Source organism: Mirounga leonina, unplaced genomic scaffold, assembly GCF_011800145.1.
Source record: "Mirounga leonina isolate KUSES-001 unplaced genomic scaffold, KU_Mleo_1.0 Mir_82, whole genome shotgun sequence".
Classification (NCBI taxonomy): domain Eukaryota; kingdom Metazoa; phylum Chordata; class Mammalia; order Carnivora; family Phocidae; genus Mirounga; species Mirounga leonina.
The window spans coordinates 37,981,483-38,001,335 of record NW_023270825.1 but is presented as its reverse complement, the minus strand read 5'-3'; the positions used below and the strand labels follow the sequence as shown (position 1 = coordinate 38,001,335).

Below are 19,853 nucleotides of genomic sequence, written 5' to 3'. Positions count from 1 at the left end.
TGGAGGGAAAACTGGGACCAGATTAAGGTAGAGGATCCAACTCTGGATCATTAGAACTGATTTTTCAAACACTGTCATGGGGAAAATCCAAAAGAAATTTACTGAAAGATCCTTTAGCAAGAGAAATGGTTTACATGCAGCCAGGCAGCCCTTTACTAGGACTGGAGTTCCCATATGAAGAAATGGAGCTGCTCCATAGTCCTCTTATTGAAACTGCTAGTGCAATTAACACCTTTCAGAAATGAACCATTTCCTTACAGACAGATCAATGCTAGTGTTGGCAGAAGACAGAAAAACCCTAGCACACTGATCCTCCTGTAGACTTATTTGGCATTTTTAAATCATATTTTATGAAAGTTACTGTTCTCAGCTTCCCTCCCCCTCATTTTAGCTTATAAGTTTACTTAGGAATAGAGGTCCTAATGTTTTATTTGTGGCTGGCAGTGTGAAGGATTTTTTCCTTTTTCTTCTTTTTTTTTTTAATGGAGTACTAATACCACTTGCCCCTTTAATCTCCATATCTCAGCCAGGAGGATAAAGATATCAGAGGTTTTGTAAATCGAGCATGGATACCTTTTCTACGTGGCAGTTTGCTAACTGAAATCTGTGGGTCAGAAGAGCTTTTTGTTTTAAGCTGGAAAAATTCTTGTGAACAGAACTAGTACACTTTGTTTTCTTTCATGTGTCCTTTCCAACTATCAAAAATCAATAATTTTTAGCAGTTGATGGTTAGGTTTGGTTTGGACACCCTAGATAAAAAAGGGTGTTGGCCTGGGTTTCATCAGGAGAAAATAAAAGGCATTGTGTAGTCTCCTCTGGAGGACCCTTGTTTAGTACTTGCTTCCTTTAAATAGCTACATTTGGGGGGATGGCACCTGAAATGAAGAAGTAGTTTGGGCCTCTGGAGTGGCCACAGTGAGTAGAGCTTTCTTGTCTGTTAACACTTGGGAGAGCAGTAAAACCTGCCCCATCAGTCAGGGATGCTTGAGACTCACTTGCCAGCATAAAATCATATTGGCCAACAACATGGGTGTTGGCACAAATGCCTGACCTTGGACTTGGATCTCTAGGACTCACCTCTGACCTTTACCTTTTTTTAAACCAACATTGTCCTATGACTTGGGATTCAGGGGAAGCTATAATGATTATAAAACACAGGAAAATTAGAGTGTTAAAAGCACTGAAAAGGAATTAAGTAGATGCCCACACAGAAAGGCTCTTGGATTCCAATCACTGACAGCATGAAAAACAGAGCCAACAAACCCGCTTACAGATTTTAGCACTGCTTCTGCCCCCTTGCACGAACAGCGACAATACGGGCCATTTACTGTACTGGCTTTCATGAGGAGATAATAAAGTACACTGTGTACTGTGCCTCTGGAGATACTTACGGAATATTCTGATGTAGGTTAGTTATAAGTAACTTATCAGTATAGATGTTGATCCATTGGTATTTTCAAATATACTCATGAGCCCCCTTCTTCATGACTAGCCCAAGGAGATAAGCTTGAGCAAGTTCTGTTTCATTTTACTTTTTATAAAGACAAGTCCACTTGAGACCCAAGGAAAATGTGGCTTCTCTAGCTGAGGGAGAAGGTACAGTCATCTTCAAAATGGCAGTTCTTCTCTCCCCGAATTTTAATGATAAATCCAAAGAGAGACAATAGAGAGCACAGTCCATGGAGGCCATTGGTCTCCCTTCCCACTTGATGCCAGAGAGGTCATCCGGTGTCCTTGACAAATCCCAGTTCTTATGCTAATGTTTCCAATAAGACAGTCGTGCTCCTCCTGGGAAAGCCCTTTCTGTCACTTCATGGCATCGAGTATTAAACTTATTTTAATTGTCCTTACAAGCTTATGTATGTCCCCTTAACTCCCACTCCCTAAACATATTTTTTATTTAGAAGTGCCTCTTATTGCCAACACCTCTCCTGGTATTTGAAAATGTCAACAGTGCCCTTTTATCTTTTTTTCTCCAATATAAAGACCCCCCATTTGTTTAAAGTAAAGCAAGGTGGTCAGACTAAAGGATTCTTTACGTCCTTTTCAAGACTGTTTTCTCTGCCCTCTCTTAGTACCCGCTGGTCCCATGGGCCAGCAAAGGAAGTGTAACGTAAGTAAGCACACAAAGTGCCATGCATTCTCATTCAAGTGAAGTCCTGAATGTCATCCCACGATTCCTCCTGACCTGTCAGTCCACACTGTTTTTTAATCCAGAATCCAAATGAGAAGATTGGTTACCTCAAAAAGAAAGTTAGCACAGTGACTGAAAGCAAAGGCTTCTAGTGCTAGATAGGCTGGGGTTTGAATCCCAGCTCCACCACTCCCAAACTGGGTGGCCTTGGAGAGGTTACAGATTGGACTGTTCTTCAGTTTTCACTCTGTAAAATGGGAATGATAATCAGGGTCGCTGTAAATATTATACAGAATGAATTTGAAACACTTAGGTCAATACCTGCTATAATACAAGAACACATAGATATGTATATATAGTAGTAGTAATAGCTACCACTTATTAAGCTATAGCATTTACAAAAGCTATACCATTTTTTTATTGATGTATAATTAACATACCATATCATGTAAGTTTCAGGTCTATAACATAGTGATCCAACAATTATATGCGTTATGAAATGGTCGCTATGATAAGCGTAGTTACCATCTGTCACCATACAAAATTATTACAATATTATTGACTATATTCCTTATGTTATACTTTTCATGCAGTGACTTATTCATAACTGGAAGTTTATACCTCTTAATTCCCTTCACCTGTTTTGCCTGCCCCCCCCCCCCCCCCCCCCAACTGGCAACCATCAGTTTATTCTCTGTATTTAGGAGTCTGTTTCTGGTTTTGTTTTGTTTTTTCAGATTTCACATATAAGTTTAATCAATGGTATCTGTCTGAATTATTATACTCAGCATAATACCTACTAGATCCATCCATATTGTTACTAATGGCAACATCTCATTACTTTTTATGGTTGAGTGATACTCCATTGTATATATATACCACATCTTTATCCATTCATCTATTGATGGACACTTGGGTTGTTTCCATATCTTGGCTATTGTCAAAAAATGCTACAATAAACGTAGAGATGCATATATCTTTTCAAATTAGTGTTTTTGTTTTCTTCGAGTAAATACCCAGTGGTGGGATTACTGGATCATATGGTATTTCTACTTTTAATGTTTTGAGGAACCGCCATACTGTTTTTCATAGTGACTGCACCAATTTATATTCCCACTAATAGTGCACGATGGTTCCTTTTTCTCCACAACGTTGCCAACACTTATTTCATGTCTTTTTGACATTAGCCATTCTGACAGGTGTGAGGTGATAGCTCATTGTGGTTTTGATTTGCATTTCACTGATGATGAGTGATGTTGCACATCTTTTCATAGTCTGTTGGCCATCTATATACCTTTTTTGGGAAAATGTCTATTCAGGTCCTCTGCCCACTTTTTAATCCGATTGTTGGGTTTTTGGTGTTGTCTAAGTTTTTTCCATATTTTGGATATTAACCTTATTTGGCTATATCATTTGCAAATATCATCTCCCATTCAGTAGGTTGCCTTTTTGTTTTGTTGATGGTTTTCTTCACTGTGCAAAAGCTTTTTATTCTGGTGCATTCCTCAGAGTTTATTTTTGCTTTTGTTTCCCTTGCCTGAGGAGACATACCCATAAATATGTTGCTAAGGCTGATGTCCAAGAGATACTGCTTATGTTATCTTTTAGGAGTTTTATGGTTTCAGGTCTCACATATAGGTCTTTAATCCAAGTTTATTTTTATATATGGTATAAGCAAGTGGTCTAGTTTCATTCTTTTTTGCATGTAGATGGCTAGTTTTCCCAGCACCATTTACTGAAGAGACTTTGCATATTCATGCCTCCTTTGTCATAGATTGACCATATAAGTGTGGGTTTATTTTGGGGTTCTGTTCCATTGATCTTTTTGTCTATTTTTGTGCAGGTACATCCTGTTTTTGATTACTGTAGCTTTGTAGTATAATTTTAAATCTGGGATTGTGATACCTCCATCTTTGTTCTTCTCACTCAAGATTGCTTTGGCTATTGAGGGTCTTTTGTGTCCATACAAATTTAAGGGTTATTTGACAACACAAATAAATGGAAAGATACAACATGCTCATGGGTTAGAAGAATTAACGTTAAAATGTCCGTACTGCCCAAAGCAATCTACAGATAGAATGTAATCTCTATCAAAACACCCATACTATTGTTCACAAAACTAGAACAAATAATCTTAAAATTTGTACCATTCTTTTTTCCACTCCTACAGCTGCTTCCTGCCCAAATCAGTCTGGATCTGGATCCCTATGTGCTTTGAGGATGGCCAGGTGGTCCTATTTCCATAGGCATGCAGATTACTAGTTCCAGCCCAGCCTAGTAAATTCCACTCACCCAATCTGAACAAGCTAGAACAACTCTCCTTCTCTTGGCTCTTCCAATATTCCATGGCAACACCAGTCTGTACTTGCGAAGATTAGTTTGTTTCCCCAGAGCTATTCAAAAAATACGTTATGTATCCTTCCGCCCTGCCTCTGAGCCCCATCCCAGCCCCAGTGTGGGTTGTTGTCAGCCTCATCTCGGGTTTAAATGTCTCTGCCTTCTCCTATGGAAAAGTGACTTAGCAATGCCAAGTCAAAGCCCTGGGGTCTCTCTCCTCCCCGGCAGCCCCCATCAGCTAACTCACATGCCTCCGCTTGTCCCTCTCACCCCTGCTCTGTGCTGGCTGGTGCTGCCCGTGTAGGTCATTCCCAGGCTGTGCCTCGTCAGCTCAGCCGGCGCAAAGGGTTGCGCCGAGCAGGTGGTTGATGACTGGTCTTCCTAACCAGGCTAGACTGCCCTGTGACACTGGCAGCAGACCCGTGACTGCAACAGGCACACGCAGGCATGCATTTTGTCACCCCCATCAGCTGGACGCCCGCGGTGAGGTTGACCATCATAGCTGTGAAACCCGTGTTCTGGGTCGTGTGTTCTTCCTCTGCCCTCCCTCCCCAGCATTCTCTGGAGAGCCTGAAAATGCCTTCTTCCCATTTGAGAGCATCTGCCTGGAATATTGATGGGAATGTCCCGTGGAATGGTTTCCTTCCCTTCTGATTTGCCAACATTAACACTTTCTGCTCTTTGGTCTGAAATTGAATGAAAGGAGAAGGTCATTTTGTTTGTCCAACAGCCAAGTCCAACTATTAGGAGAAAATACAGTGTTTTCTCCCTCCTGAAAGAAAATTTTATTAGACTAATTGGTCTATTTATATAACCAGTTGTCTTCCTCTGAAATCAGACCGATTTTGAAAGAGGGAAAAATAGCCATTGCCTACATTTTAATGAGTTTCAAAGTACATTTGGATCCTGTTTTCTCAAAACACATTATTATACAGGGTTAGTTTAAACTGTGTCCTCTGGAACATTCAGCCACTGAAAACCAAAGCCACCTCGGGTGCAGCAGAGCCTACCAGACATGGCACGGGGTTCACAAAGAAGTTGCCCTATTGCATCCTTCGTCCTGCATTCACTATCTCCCTTCTGTTGTTTAAGCAGATACAACTGCACAGCAAAACCTGACTGCTATTTGTATTTCTTGTTTCAGGATTGTCTCTAGAAATCTTTGCTGTCAGAAAAACTGTTTTCCAGAGACCATCGTAACAACCCCACTGTTGGAAACTGTGAAAGCAGAAACAGGCCTTGTTGTGTCTTTCTTGGCTGCAAAGTTGAGTAGCAGGGAGAGCTGGATGAGCCTCAGGGTCAAGGCTGACTTCAGATTTTACTCTTGGAGGTGTTTAGTCCATGCCTCTGGCTTTAGGTAGAACAGGATGGACCTACAAGTGGTTTAACAAGATGCTTACTAATACATTTATTGAGGGTCTGTTTTGTGCCAGGCATTTACTTGTTGTAACAGCCTTATGAAATACAGGAAGATCTCCATTTTATAGTTGAGGAATCTGAGGCCCAGAGAAGGTAAGATATTTGTGCAAGGTCACACAGCTCATTGGCTACGAATATACAGAGTCAAACTGCAGAGCCTAACCAGTTAACCTCTGTGCTTCCCTATCAGAGGGGCTCTTCTATCCTTCCTTAGTTGTGCAGGAGGCTTCCCAGGACATTCTTGTACAAACCCGACCTACATTTCACTGGAGAGCCACTTTCAGGAGGACACGTCTGTTTTCCTCTGTAGTCCTACCTTCTCTACAGCCCTGAAAGAACTGTTAAGTTTCTCATTCTCAGGACAGATGTATCTCTGATCACTTCGGGATCCTCTAGTGAAATTCCACTTTAATGAGGACCCCAAAGAAAGGAGACTACAAATTGAATCCATGCATTCTTGACCCCTCTCCTGTCCCTGCTCTCCAGTTACCTTGACACTTATATTTGGGGTGGAAGCAGATTTTCCACTTTGGCCTTCTCACTTACTCTTTGCAGTTTATAAAGTGCTTTTATTGACCCTAAAAAACATTCTGCCTCCTTTAGTAAATGTGTCCAGAATCTTTCATGAAGTCACTTTATTTTCCTCCTTGGCTGACTTTCTCATTTGGACCACAGTCGGGGAAAAGGTCAGTTGAGGCGAGGCAAGTTTAAGTATGACCTTAGACATGGACAGCCGATGGCTGCAAACAGCATTGTTGGTGACTTGTTTGGCATTTGGGTCCCATTAGGGACATAAGCAAACAGAGGATGTTTTCTGCAAAGGGATCATGCCATCACTATTCACAGCAGCAGGAATACGGTGTTTAGGGAGAGTATCATGCCTGGCGTAGGGCAGCAAGCCCCTTCTCCTCCTAGCCCTGCACACCTCCACCAATGTGCACCATTAAAGATTTTAGGACTGGGCTAATGATAAATATTCCCTTAACCCCCCATCTTTGCATCTTTGGAGGGGTAGTCGTGAAGAGGCTATAAGCTCCTCCTTGCGGTGGGCCCTGTCCTGGCTTCTGTTTCATGGTATTCATCCTCCCGGCCTTTTTTTTTTTTTTTTTAAGTATAGTTGACACACAGTGTTACATTAGTGTCAGACGTACAGCATAAGGGATTTGACAAGTCTGTGTGTTATGCCGTGTTCACAAGTGAGCTACCATCTGTCTCCATACGATGCTGTTACAATACCATTGATTAGAGTTGCTGTGCTATACCTTTTATCACTGTGACTTATTCGTTCCATATTTCCCACTACCCCTCACCCATTTTGCCCATCCCCCGCAGAACTCCCCCTCCGCCCCAGCAAGCATCAGTTTTGTTCTCTGTTTTTATGAGTCTGTTTCTGCTTTTTGTTTTAATTTTTAGATTCCACATATAATTGAAATCATATGGCATTTGTCTTTCTCTGACTTTTTCACTTAGCCTAATACCTTCTAGGTCCATCCATGTTGTCACAAATGGCAAGGTCTCATTCGTTTTTTTATGGCTGAGGAATATTTCATTGTACATATAAACCACTCCTTCCTTATCTATTCATCTCAGTGGCCACTTGGTTGCTTCCATATCTTTGCTATTGTAAATATTGCTACTATAAACATAGAGGTGGCATCTGTCTTTATGAACTAGTGTTTTCTGTTTTCTTTGGGTAAATACCTAGAGTAGAATTACTGGGTCATATGGTGTTTCTATTTGTAATGTTTTGAGGAACCTCCTTACTGTTCTCCACAGTGGCTACACTGATTTACATTCCCACCAACAATGCATGAGCGTTCCTTTTTCTCCACATCTTCACCAATACTTGTTATTTCTTGTCTTTTTGATTCTAGCCATTCTGACTAGGTGAAAGGTGATTCTCATTGTGCTTTTGATTTGCATTTCCCTGATGATTACTGATGTTGATCATCTTTTCATGTGTCTCTTGGCCATCTGTAAGTCTCTGGAGAAATGTCTATTCAAGTTCTCAGTTCATTTTTAACTGGATTATTTGTTTTCTGGTGTTGGGTTGTATAAGTTCTTTCTATAGTTGAGATATTAACCTCTTATTGGATATATCATTTGCAAATATCCTCTCTCATTCAGTAGGTTGCCTTTTCATTTTGCTGATGGTTTTCTTCACTGTGCAAAAGCTTTTTATTTTTATGTAGTCTCAATAATTTATTTTTGCTTTTGTTTCCCTTGCCTGAGGAGACATACCTAGAAAAATGTTGCGAAGACCACTATCAAAGAGATGACTGCCTATGTTCTCTTCTAGGAATTTTATGGTTTCAGGTCTGACATTTATGTCTTTAACCCATTTTTGAGTTTATTTTTGTATATGGTGTAAGAAAGTGGTCCAGTCTCATTCTTCTGCATGTAGCTATCTAGCATTCCCAGCTCCATTAAAGAGACTGTAGCATGAGTTTATTTCTGAGCTCTCTGTTCTGTGCTATTGAAGTATGTGTCTGTTTTTGTGCTCGTACCGTAATGTTTGATAGATTTGCAGCATATCTTGAAATTTGGGATTGTGATTCTTTCAGCTTTGTTCTTCTTAAGATTACTTTGACTATCCAGGGTCTTTTTGTGGTTCGATACAAATTGTAGGATTGTTTTAGTTCTGTGAAAAAAATGCTGTTAGTATTTTGGGAGGGATTTCATTGAATCTGTAGACTGCTTTTGGTAGTATGGACATTTTAACAATATTAGTCCTTCCAATGCATAAGCATGGAATATCTTTCCATTTGTTTGTGAAGTCTTCAGTTTTTTTCATTAATATTTTATGCTTTTCAGAGTATAGGTCTTTAACCTCCTTGGTAAAGTTTATTCCTAGTGATTTTATTCTTTCTGATGCAATACTAAATGGAATTGTTTTCTTAATTTCTCTTTCTGCTACTTTGTTATCAGTGTATAGAAATGCCAACAGATTTCTGTGTGTTAATTTTGTATCCTACGACTTTACTGAATTTATTATTTTTCATAGTTTTTTTTTTTTTTGGTGGAATCTTTGGGATTTTCTACATATAGTAACATGCCATCTGCAAATAGTAACAGTTGAACTTCTTCCTTGCCAATTTGGATGCCTTTTATTTCTTTTTCTTGACAATTGCTGCTGCTGGGGTTTTCAGTACTATGCTGAATGAAAGTGGTGAGAGTGGACATCTTTGTCTTGTTTGTGATCTTAGAGGAAAGCTCTGTTTTTCCCCCCTGACTTATGTTAGCTGTGGGTTTCTCATATGTGGCCTTTATTTTGTTAAGATATGTTCCCTCTAACCCCACTTTGTTGAGAGTTTTTATCATGAATGGATGTTGAATCAGATGCTTTCTCTCCATCTATTGAGATGGTATGATTTTTATTTTTCATTTTGTTAATGTGATGTATCACATTGATTGATTTGTAAATATTGACCGACATCTCCAGAATAAATCCCACTCAATCGTGGTGAATGATCTTTATAGTGGATTGTTGAATGCGGTTTGCTAATATTTTGTTGAGGACTTTTGCATCTATGTTCATCAGGGATATTGGCCTGTACTCTTTTTCTGTACTGTCTTGTCTGCTTATGGTGTCTGGGTAATGCTGGCCTTGTAGAATGTATTTGGAAGCTTTCCTTCTATTATATGGAATAGTTTGAGAAGAACAGATATTAAATTTTCTTTAAATATTTGGTAGAATTCATGTGTGAAACCACCTGGTCCTGGACTTTTGTTTGTTGGGAGTTTTTTGATTACCAATTCAGTTTCATTAGTAATTGGTCTGTTCAGATTTTCTATTCCTGATTCAGTTTGGGAAGATTATATGTTTCTAGGAATTTATCCATTTCTTCTAAGTCGTCCAATTTGTTGGCATAGAATTTTTGTAGTAGCCTCTTATAATTCTTTCTATTTATGTGGTGTCAGTTGTTACTGCTGTCTCATTTCTGATTTTTTTGGGGGGTCCTCTTTTTTTCTTGAGGAGTCTAGCTAAAGGTTGGTCAATCTTGTTTATCTTTTGAAAAAGCCAGCTCTTAGTTTCCTTGATCTTTTTTATTGTTTTTGTAGTCTGTGTTTTATTTATTTCTGCTCTGATCTTATTATTTCTTTCCTTCTACTAACTTTGGGCTTTGTTCTTCCTTTTCTAGTTCCTGTAGGTATAAGGTTAGATACTTTGAGATTTATCTTGTTTCTTAAAGTAGGCCTGTATTTCTATAAATTTCCCTCTTGGAACTGCTTTTGCTTGGCCCAAAGATTTTGGACCACTGTGTTTTTATTTATCTTCATGTATTTTTTTATTTCTTCTTTAACTCCTAGGTTGCTTAGTAGCACGTTGTTTAGCCTTGACATGTTTGTGTTTTTCCCCCCTTTTTTTTCTTATAATTGATTTCTAGTTTCATACTATTGTGGTTAGAAAAGATGCAGGATGTGATTTTAATCTTCTTAAATTTATTGAGACTTGTTTTGTGGCCTAATGTGATCTATCCTAGAGAATGTTCTATGTGCACTTAAAAAGAATGTATTCTGTTGTCTGAAAAGAGTATATTCTGTTGTTTTGTGATGGAATGTTTTATGTATATGTTAAGTCCATCTGGTCTAATGTGTCATTCGAAGACATTGTTTTGTCATTGATTTTCTGCCTGGATGATCTATCCATTGAAGTAAGTGGGGTGTTAAAGTCCCCTACTATTATTGTGTTACTGTTCATTTGTCCCTTTATATCTGTTAATATTTGCTTGATGTAATTAGGTGCTCCAGTGTTGGGTGCATAGGTGTTTACAATTGTTAGATCCTCTTTTTGAATTGATCCCTCTGTCATTATGTATTGCCCTTCTTTGTCTTGTGTTGCAGTGTTTGCTTTAAAGTCCATTTTGGCTGATAAAAGTATTGCTCTTTGTTTTTCACTTCCTTTCGCATGGAACTCTTTTTCCATCCTTTCACTTTCAGTCTGTATGTGTCTTTAGTTCTGAAGTAAGTCTCTTGAAGACAGCACATAGATAAGTTGGCAGAATGGATAACAAAACGAGACATTTCTTTTGAGTAAAGCATTTAGACCATTTGCATTTAAAGTGATTATTGATAGGTATGTACTTTTTGCCATTTTGTTAATTATTTTCGGTTGTCTTTGTAGTTTTACTCTGTTCATTCCTCCTTCTCTTACTCTCTTGCCTTGTGATTGATGGATTTCTTTAGTGTTATGCCTGGCTTTCTTTTTATTTTTTGTGTATCTATTATAGGTTTTGAGTTTGTGGTTACCATGAGGCTCATAAAACATCCTAAATACATAGCAGTCCGTATTCAGTTGAGGGTCACTTAAGTTCGAACATACTTTTTTTTTTTTTTAAGATTATTTATTTGAAAGAGAGAAAGCAAGAGACAGAGCACAAGTGGGGAGAGGTAGAGGGAGACTCCCCACTAAGCAGGGAGTCCAATGTGGTGCTCAATCCCAGGACCCTGGGATCATGACCTGAGCCGAAGGCAGACGCTTAACCGTCTGAGCCACCCAGGTGCCCCAGTTCGAACATATTCTAAAAAAATTTTGTTTTCGCTCCCCACTCCATGTTTTATGTGTATGTTGTCATGTTTTACATTTTTTTATTTATAATTTTCTTCTAATTATGGCCTTTTCTTTTGCACTTAAAAAAGTCCCTTTAACATTTCTTGTAAGGCCAGTTTAATGTTGAACTCCTTTAACTTTTGTCTGGGAACTTCCTTATCTCTCCTTCAATTCTGAATGGTAATCTTGCTGTTTAGAGTGTTCTTGGTTTTAGGTTATTACCTCTCAGCATTTTGCAGGCCGGAAGGGAGTAGCACGATATATGCAATGTTTCTGCTAAAAAACCAGCTGATAGCCTCATGGGGTTTCCCTTGTAAGTAATTAGCTGCTTCTCTCTTGCTGCTTTTAAAATTCTCTTTATCTTTAAAGCTTTGACATTTTAATTATTATGTGTCATGGTGTGAACCTCCTTGGGTTCATCTCATTTGCAGCTCTCTGTGCTTCCTGAACCTGGATGTCTGTGTTTTTCCCCAGGTTAGGGAAGTTTTCAGCTGTTACTTCTTCAAATAAGTTTCTGCCCCTTTCTCTCTTTCTCTTCTCTTCTTCTGGGACCCCTGTAATGTGAATGTTTGCTTGATGCTGTCTAAGAGATCCCTTAATCTGTCATTTTTAAAAATTCTTTTTTCTTTTTGCTGTTCAGCTTGGGGGCTTTCCTTTATCTTGTTCTAGATCACTGATCCATTCTTCTGCATCTGCTAATGGACTGTTGATTCCCTCTAGTGTACTTTTCATTTCACTTATTATATATTTCAGCTGATATTTTTTATATTTTCTATTTCTTTGTTGAAGTTCTTAGTTCATTCTTCAGTCCGGTGAAAATCTTTATATTACTTTAAACTCTTTATCAGCATATTGCTTATCTCCATTTCATTTAGTTCTTTTTTTGAGGTTTTTGTCTTGTTTTTTCATTTGGAACATATTCCTCTGTTTCATTTTGCTTGACTTTGTGTTAATTTTTACGAATTACACAGAATAGCTACTTTTCCTAAACTTGAAGGAATGGTCTTGTGTAGGGTTGTCCCCTGTGTAGACCATGTGTGCCTGGTGACTTTGGTTGGCTCACTGGAGCTGAGGCTAGTGTGGGCTGGGAGTCCTGCAGGACTCCATGTTGAGGCTGCCCTGATGGGATGGCAGGAGTTGAAGTGGGTGTGGGCTGGGATAGTCCTGCGGCTCTTTATGCAGAGGGTGCCCTGGCAGGACAGCTGAAGCTGGCATGGGCTGGGGCCCTCCCAGGTCTCCTTAAGCAAAGGGCACTCTAGCAGGAGAGCTGAAGCTGGTGCAAGCCAGGGTGTCCCAGAGTGTTCGGCACAAGGGGCACCTGTAGCCAAGGCTGTTGCTGCCCAGGGTGCTCTACACAGGGAGGCCCTGGTTGGCCTGGCTGGAGCTGAATTAGAAGGTCCCAGAGCAGTCTGCACTGGGGGCATCCTAGCAAGTCATCTGGAGCCAAAGTGGTGTGACCTGGAGTATTTCCAGTGCTGTGTGTCTGTGTCACCTTGGCAGGAAGGCTGGAACTGTAGTGAGTGCTGCCCAGAAGTGCCCTGGGATGTGCCATGCTGGGGCCGCTTTAGTGTGATAGATGGGGCTGGTGTGGACTAGGGGCCCGGGGCTCACTGAGGTGTCAGGCTCACTAGGGCGCTGGACCTTGCTCCTCTCCATGCTACTACTGCAGTGGAGGGGGACTGTAATCATAGCACTCGCCAGCCCCTCCAACCTGGAGAGATTTCCAGCATGTCTTCTGCCATTTGTCAAGGTTCTAGGGCTGAATGCTTTATAGTCTAGTTGTACTCTTAAATGCTTTTTTCTGTGCTCCAGGATAATTGAATCTACTCAAAGTCCCTCAATACTATTCCTCCCCACTGCAGTTTGCAGCACTGAGTGTTCCCTTTATGATCATGTTATCATGTCTCCATCTAGCTTTTGTTGTGCAGAAGCCATTCAGTCAGCCCTCAGTTCCTCTCCAGGGGCAATTGCTTTATAAAATAGGTGATTTGATATGTCCATGGATGAGGTGAGTTTGGGGCCTTCCTGTGTCGCCATCTTGAACCAGAAGCCCTCCCCTGGCTTTTTTCTGTCCCTGTGCCAGGGCTCAGAGCCATGCAAAGTGAGTGAGTGAAGCCACTAGTGTGAGGCAATGCAGAGTGGTGGGGTATGTGGCTGGCCAGGGATCATGCTCCATCTAAAAAGGCAGCCACTGCTGACTCTAGGCCCTTTATATCAAGAAGTGCAGGTTTAGTGTTCTAGAATATCCTATTTTCCAAGAGAAAGTGGAAAACTTGACTTTTAAATGACAGTTCCTAGTTTTTAAATATTTAAGTAATTAAAATTATTTTAAAACATGCTGTGTGAGCCAAATAAGATGTCTGAGGCCTGGGGCTGGTCTTACTTCTATACTCTTATTCCTTTTCCACAGTCTTGCCTGCCCTAACAGCTTCATCTCTTGCCCTGTCACCAAATGTTGATATCTCAGACGGTCAGATCTCTAATCCTCGCCTGCACCCTAGATTAACAGGACTAGTCATCTCCATGGGGATGTCTGCATACTTCATATACAAAGCTGAGCTCAGCCTCCCAGATCTGCACACTGTCAGGTCTTGAGAAATGCTGGATATTTTTGTTTCATTCCCCCAAAATACTGCTATTACTGCTTCTGTGATTAATACTACCAATAATCTGTTGTCCTCCTTTTGTTACTGATTTCTGTTATCCAATACCACCCCTCCAGCAGGCAGCCAGAGCAGACCTCATGACCCTGCACTCACTGCAAGGCCAGCCCCTGGGGATTGTGTTCATTCTTCTTCCACAAGCCCTCTAGGACTTGCTCCCAACTTCGCCTTCCCACTAACCAGAAACCCTTCTAGTTTCTGAACTTGTCCGGTCTCCTCAGCTACTTTCTCCATCTCTTAACTGATCACCCACCACCAATCTCGTGCCTCCTTGTTCAGGATGTATTCAGTACACTATGGCTGGAGTCATCACTCACCTCTCTGTCAGACTTCGGTGGCTCCCCAGCCATCCCCACGGGCCCGTCGTACCACACTCTGTGTTCCACTGGGTACGCCAGTGTCCCTGGGGCTCATGTGCACCTGAGCTGGCTTCTGGGCATGACTGCCTTCTTCCTTCAGGCCTGTGTTCATTCCCTTCATCCACCTCCTCTCTTGCCAAGTGCCACCTCCTTCATGGAGCCATTGCTTGCCTCCTCATGACCAGCCCCTCTTCAAAGCTGCCACGCGTTCTGCTCTTTTCATTTCACCCAGCTGTGGTTGCCCACAAAGCTTGCTGGCCTCTTCCGCCTTCACTTCATCAGCTCCTTCGTGGAGACACACTTTCTTGGTCATCTCCATCCCCACAACGGCTAGTACACTGCCTTGCACACAGTAGACACCACGTAAACCTTTGTAAATTGATCCCCTTTTCAACTTGGAGAATGGCTGTGTCTAAAGGGCTCAGAGCAAGATACTAAAAGTCAAAATTGTCTGGTTTTTCAGGACTTACCAGAACCTAAGAGAAGGTATCAAGCTAGTGAAAGGGTTACTCTGACAGTCTCCTTTTCCAGGGATGCAGTGTTTAGAGGAAGAACAGCCGTGATTTGGTCTCCTTCCCTCATGCACAGTGCCTTTCCCCAGTGCGCCTTGGAAGTTTGGCTTCAGTGCCAGAGGCGAGGAAGAATGGACAAAGTCTCTTGGACGCTGGGCTTCTGCCACTCTGGCAGTGAGAGCCAGGCACTGTTCCTCTTGCCCAGAAGAACAAGTTGTACCCACACACTCACAAGATGTCCTCTGCTCTCCTCACTGGCAGGCCTGCAAATTTCCCACAAGCCATTGGGATCTGTTCTACCATCCTTGTATTCTGAGGTTTTTTTGCAGCATTGTTTGTTAATTAGCTCGTAGAACAGATGCCTATTCCATTCAGGATTGCATCCCCTTGATGTTCCTAAGGAGAGAACCTACTCATTTTTCTTGTGTACGTATTTTCCCCTTCCTTTCTGAGTGCACAGGCTGATCCAGGAGAACCCAAGCAGCATGAACGCCTCGCTCTCACAGAACTGAGCTGTGAGACGTGTACTTCCTCAATCCGCACTGTGCTGATCAGACCTGTGCAGCTCTGAAAGCTCCCCAGACTTTCGGGGCCCACCTTCACTCCAGCCCCACCTAGGGCCTCGCATTCCTTGTCCATAGAAGGGAGGAAAAACGCCATCGGTGTCTGCATTTTTTATTAGCTCCCTTGGAGGGCTTTTTAGCATTTTCTGAGGTCACTCCTGTCAGCTTTGCTTAGGCAGTTTTGCAGCCTTCTTCTGCCACAGGGTCATTTTCATCTGAAGCACCACCGGAGGCTTATGCAGCTTTGGACACCTGGCACGGCCAGGATGCCGCCTCCAAACACTCCCCCTGGCAGGTCTGCACCCCTCCAACAGCAGGGACTTTTTATTTACTCTGGAAATTCCACTGCAGAGCAAGTTCTAGGAACACAGCATTACTCTTCTCTTGTGCTCACAGATCAAACTTGGAAAGGGGTGTTTGGGGGGGACAGTCTTAAAGATAACGTGATTTAAACTTTACAACAAAACTTTTTAATCCAAGGCAATTTTTATTTTGAATTAGCTTAAGTGTCTTTAAAACTGAAAAATTACATCTGGCCCTGAAAAGTAAATTATCCTGTTTGAGTCCTTGATTTGGACGTGATTAGAACACCTTACGGGCCTTTTTGTCAGAGTAGATTTAGTTCCAAATATCTTGATAGGAGCTCAGCCTGAGGGAAGTTTCCCAATTGGTAGAAATACAGAGGATTTATATATACACATTGCTTAAATGGTCTATGTAGCAAGATTCTCAATCATTAAACATTTCAAAATGGAAGGGTAGGAGAAGAGGAGCATCTTTGTTGCATGAAGAAAAGTGGCCAACTTTGGGTTTTTTACTCTCACAGCGTCTTCCCACAGATCTTCAAAATAATGACCCTCACTCTTCTCTCTGTGGTCCTGTCAGAGAGCGGGAATCCTGGCTGGCTGGCCAGGTCCTCAGAAAATGGCACAGCTGTTCTTAAAAGTAGTCCTATTCATAAGCTGTGGGCTGTCGACAACTGCAGTGTTCGAGAAAGGCACACTGTTCTATAAAGAGTTTTTCTTTAAAAGGGAAAGAAAAATACATGGTATTTACAGTGAAAAAAAACTGGACCCTTCAGCTTTATTTTAGTGGCCACGTCTGAAATGGAAGTGGCGAAGGCCATAAATACACACAAGCAATTGCGCCTTTAAGGGATGATTCATGTTGGCTGTGCTGCCCATAATGGAAAATTCAGCTAGTTAAGCAAGATCATCCAGAAAGCCTCACACAGGCTTCTCTGCCAGAGCGGATGCCTACCATCTTGTGACCTACTTGTTGTCTATTATTGAATGATCGACTCTCTTTCTTCCCCTCTTAGTTCATGACCAAGAACCCCACCATGCGCCTGGGCAGCCTGACTCAGGGTGGGGAGCATGCCATCTTGAGACATCCTTTCTTTAAGGAAATCGACTGGGCCCAGCTGAACCATCGCCAAGTAGAACCACCTTTCAGACCCAGAATCGTAAGTGTCTAAGACCACAGAGTAGACTTTCCTCTTTTTTAAAATACCTCCGTGTTCTACCAAAATCTGTTGTCCCCTATGGAATAACCAAACTGGAAGTTCAGCCTCAGCTCTGCAGGGTAGCATCACCCAGGAGGAGGCTGGCCCTTGAGGAAACCTCTCCCCCTTTTCAGTTTACTTCTCTCCAATCTTTCACCTCTTGCTTGCTCTGGAATCCATCCTCCCTTAACCTAAACTTTCTGGAGCCTAACAGACCTGAAATTTTCTAGGTTTCCCCAAAAGAGTTGGGCTGAGAAATTCATCATTCCTCTAGTTTCCTCATGCTCCCCCGGGTGCCTTTCCCAAGTCCCCAAGGAAGTAGAAAGGGCATGAAAGGCTACCCACCTCACTGAACCTGGCTCCTTGGCTTGGAGAGCCTGGGTCTGTACCAGCCACTGCAGCCCAGAGCTCAGGCCAAATCTCTTTTGACTAGAGAAATACTGGGAGCGCCAGGGGTACCTTCCCAAGCAAGGCAGCTGAGCGGGCATTCTTGAGGGTGGTCTAGCTCTTGATCTGAGAGCCAAGCTCTTTCTTATCTGTGAGTCAAGAGATCCATGATGGAGAAAGCAGAAACGCATCTTCAACTTAGGTAAGAGAAATGAGAGGTCTAACAGTGGCAGAAATGAGCTTTCCAAGCATTAGTTTATAAAGATGTAAAAGATCAACATTTCCATACACACAGCTGGCTTAATCTGTAACAGCCCCCAAGGTTGGGCACTAGGCACCAACACATAATGACTGCCACTAGGCAGTCAAGCCACTTCCTTTACCAGGCCCCCTGCTGCCAACCCCTCGGGGAGGAGGGAAGGCTTTGCCAACGAGGCAGCAGGAGGCCAACTGGTGAGTAAAGCGAGGGACACTTGTTTAGGAATAAACTCAGCGCTTCCACGTCTTTCAAGAAAAGCTCTTCACTCCTAGAGTCCTGTGTATAAACAATAGGTGAGGCAAGTGTGAACTTACACTCTGTAGACAACCAAGCATATATGTCCCTCAGTAGAGCCTGTCGAGAAGTGGCACTTTGGTGAAATGCCAAGTAAAGGGTGAGTGAGAGGGCTGGATCAGGTGACCAAATTAATTGCTTCACCTCCCGGCCTAAGGCGGGCCTGCTCAGCAAGATTTCCGTGGGGTTAGTGAAGTGGGGTGGGGGGGTTCCCACATGCCCGTAACGATACACAGTGCAGCAGAATTACTACAACCCGCTGCTTCGTCCTAATGGTCCTAACTGTAAATAATGCTACTCCCGGGGCTGCAGCGCCCTTCTGACCTCACCGGAAGAGGGGAAAGCCTCATGTGCCTAAAATCTGACCCTTGTTTCCTTTTGACAGAAATCCCGAGAAGATGTCAGTAATTTTGACCCTGACTTCATTAAGGAAGAGCCAGTTTTAACCCCAATTGATGAAGGACATCTTCCTATGATTAACCAGGATGAATTTAGAAACTTTTCCTTTGTGTCTCCAGAATTGCAACCTTAGCCTGATGGGGAATGAAAGACAGGACCTGAGAATCACAAGCAGCTCCAGATTTCCCAGGAATTCCCTTTGTGGGGCATTCCCCAGGATCAGCCTTAGAACAAGAACCTTACCTTCAGAGCACAGGTGGGAAACTCTGAAGGACAGAACTTCAGGAGGTCAGCTCTTTCAAGTCCTCAGGAAGCCAGGGTACTGGAAAGAGTGGATACCGGAATGAGATTTCATGAAGAAGTATACTGCTCAACCTAGGAGTTTCTATGGCTCTTTTGGGCTTGGGATATTAGAAGGAACCAACAGAAGAGAAGGTGTGAAGAATCGACTCGATCCTAGAAATTCTGAGTCCACCGGCTTTTCACTTTAAAAGACAAATCAAGACTTGGTCTGGGCCCCTCTGTGCTCTTCTTAAGCCGGCGAGCCCGGAATACTCGCAGTCTTCGAGAAGTCTGTAAATGCTAATCAAGAATTCGGTAGGGAAATGAATGGCTTTCCAAACAGAATGATTTACTCTGAAGAAACAAAAGGGGCTTCACCACGTCAAGCCCCATCTTGAAAACAGATGTTGAGCACCAAGACAACTATTCCAGCTTAATTCTCTCATCCTCACTTGAACGGATATTTATTGAGTGCCCCATGAGACGGTGCCACGCGCCCTGCTAGTGTAAACAAACAGATTTGTGTGCACGGAACTTTCATGCTCCATTTACCTGAATGGTGTTTGCATTCTGTGAAATGCCTCTCCACCTTGCATATATCATGCTTCTTTGTCTGCACATAACTTTGTCCACAGAAGAGGGCTCGCTGCCACGACAGCAACTATCCGCACAAACAGCAAGTGAGCGAGGGGCTTGCTGCCTAAGGACCTGTGAAATCTCATCATGGGATGATGTGCAGATACCGCACCGAACTCTGTGAAGAATCGCACGCCACTCCTGTCAATGACCAGACTTATGGCTTAGACAGTAGCAGGTTATTTAAGTTATATTTTAAGAGACAAAAATGTTTGGTATGCATTTAATAATTAGAAAGGACTCATAAACAGGACATTTACTGAAGGACCTTATAATATGTACTCATATATGCAGTTGGAGAATTTTGTCTGGAAATAAAGGCATTTTGTAGCAAAAGCAAACTTTTTGTCTAGAACGATCTGTCCCATCCCCACTAGGCGACAAGATACCTAATTAAAGGTTTTGAGCCAAATGAATAGAACGCCTAAAGCAAATTCCTGAAAAGCTGGTATAACCTGTGTGTCCCTAAGTGGACCTGGCCTCTTACTGACCAGAACTTCTATTCTGACTCAGGGTACTAACTGCTAAGCAGTGCTGCAACAGAGTAATCCTCA

At 42.2% G+C, this 19,853-nt stretch overlaps 1 protein-coding gene across 2 annotated transcripts in view; it reads left to right on the top strand.

The window, feature by feature from the left end:
• Positions 1 to 19,640, top strand: part of PRKCH (protein kinase C eta) — a 220,720-nt gene extending 201,080 nt beyond the window's left edge. Inside the window, exons 13-14 of one of the 2 annotated variants that reach the window (XM_034992244.1) lie at positions 16,860 to 17,003; positions 18,501 to 19,640. In XM_034992244.1, the coding sequence (XP_034848135.1) occupies positions 16,860 to 17,003; positions 18,501 to 18,728 (372 nt within the window). In that variant the 3' untranslated portion in view covers positions 18,729 to 19,640. Of the gene's footprint in view, positions 1 to 16,859; positions 17,004 to 18,367 lie in introns of both variants that reach the window. The other variant, XM_034992245.1, reaches the window with a different exon arrangement.
• The last annotated feature ends 213 nt before the right edge of the window (positions 19,641 to 19,853 follow it).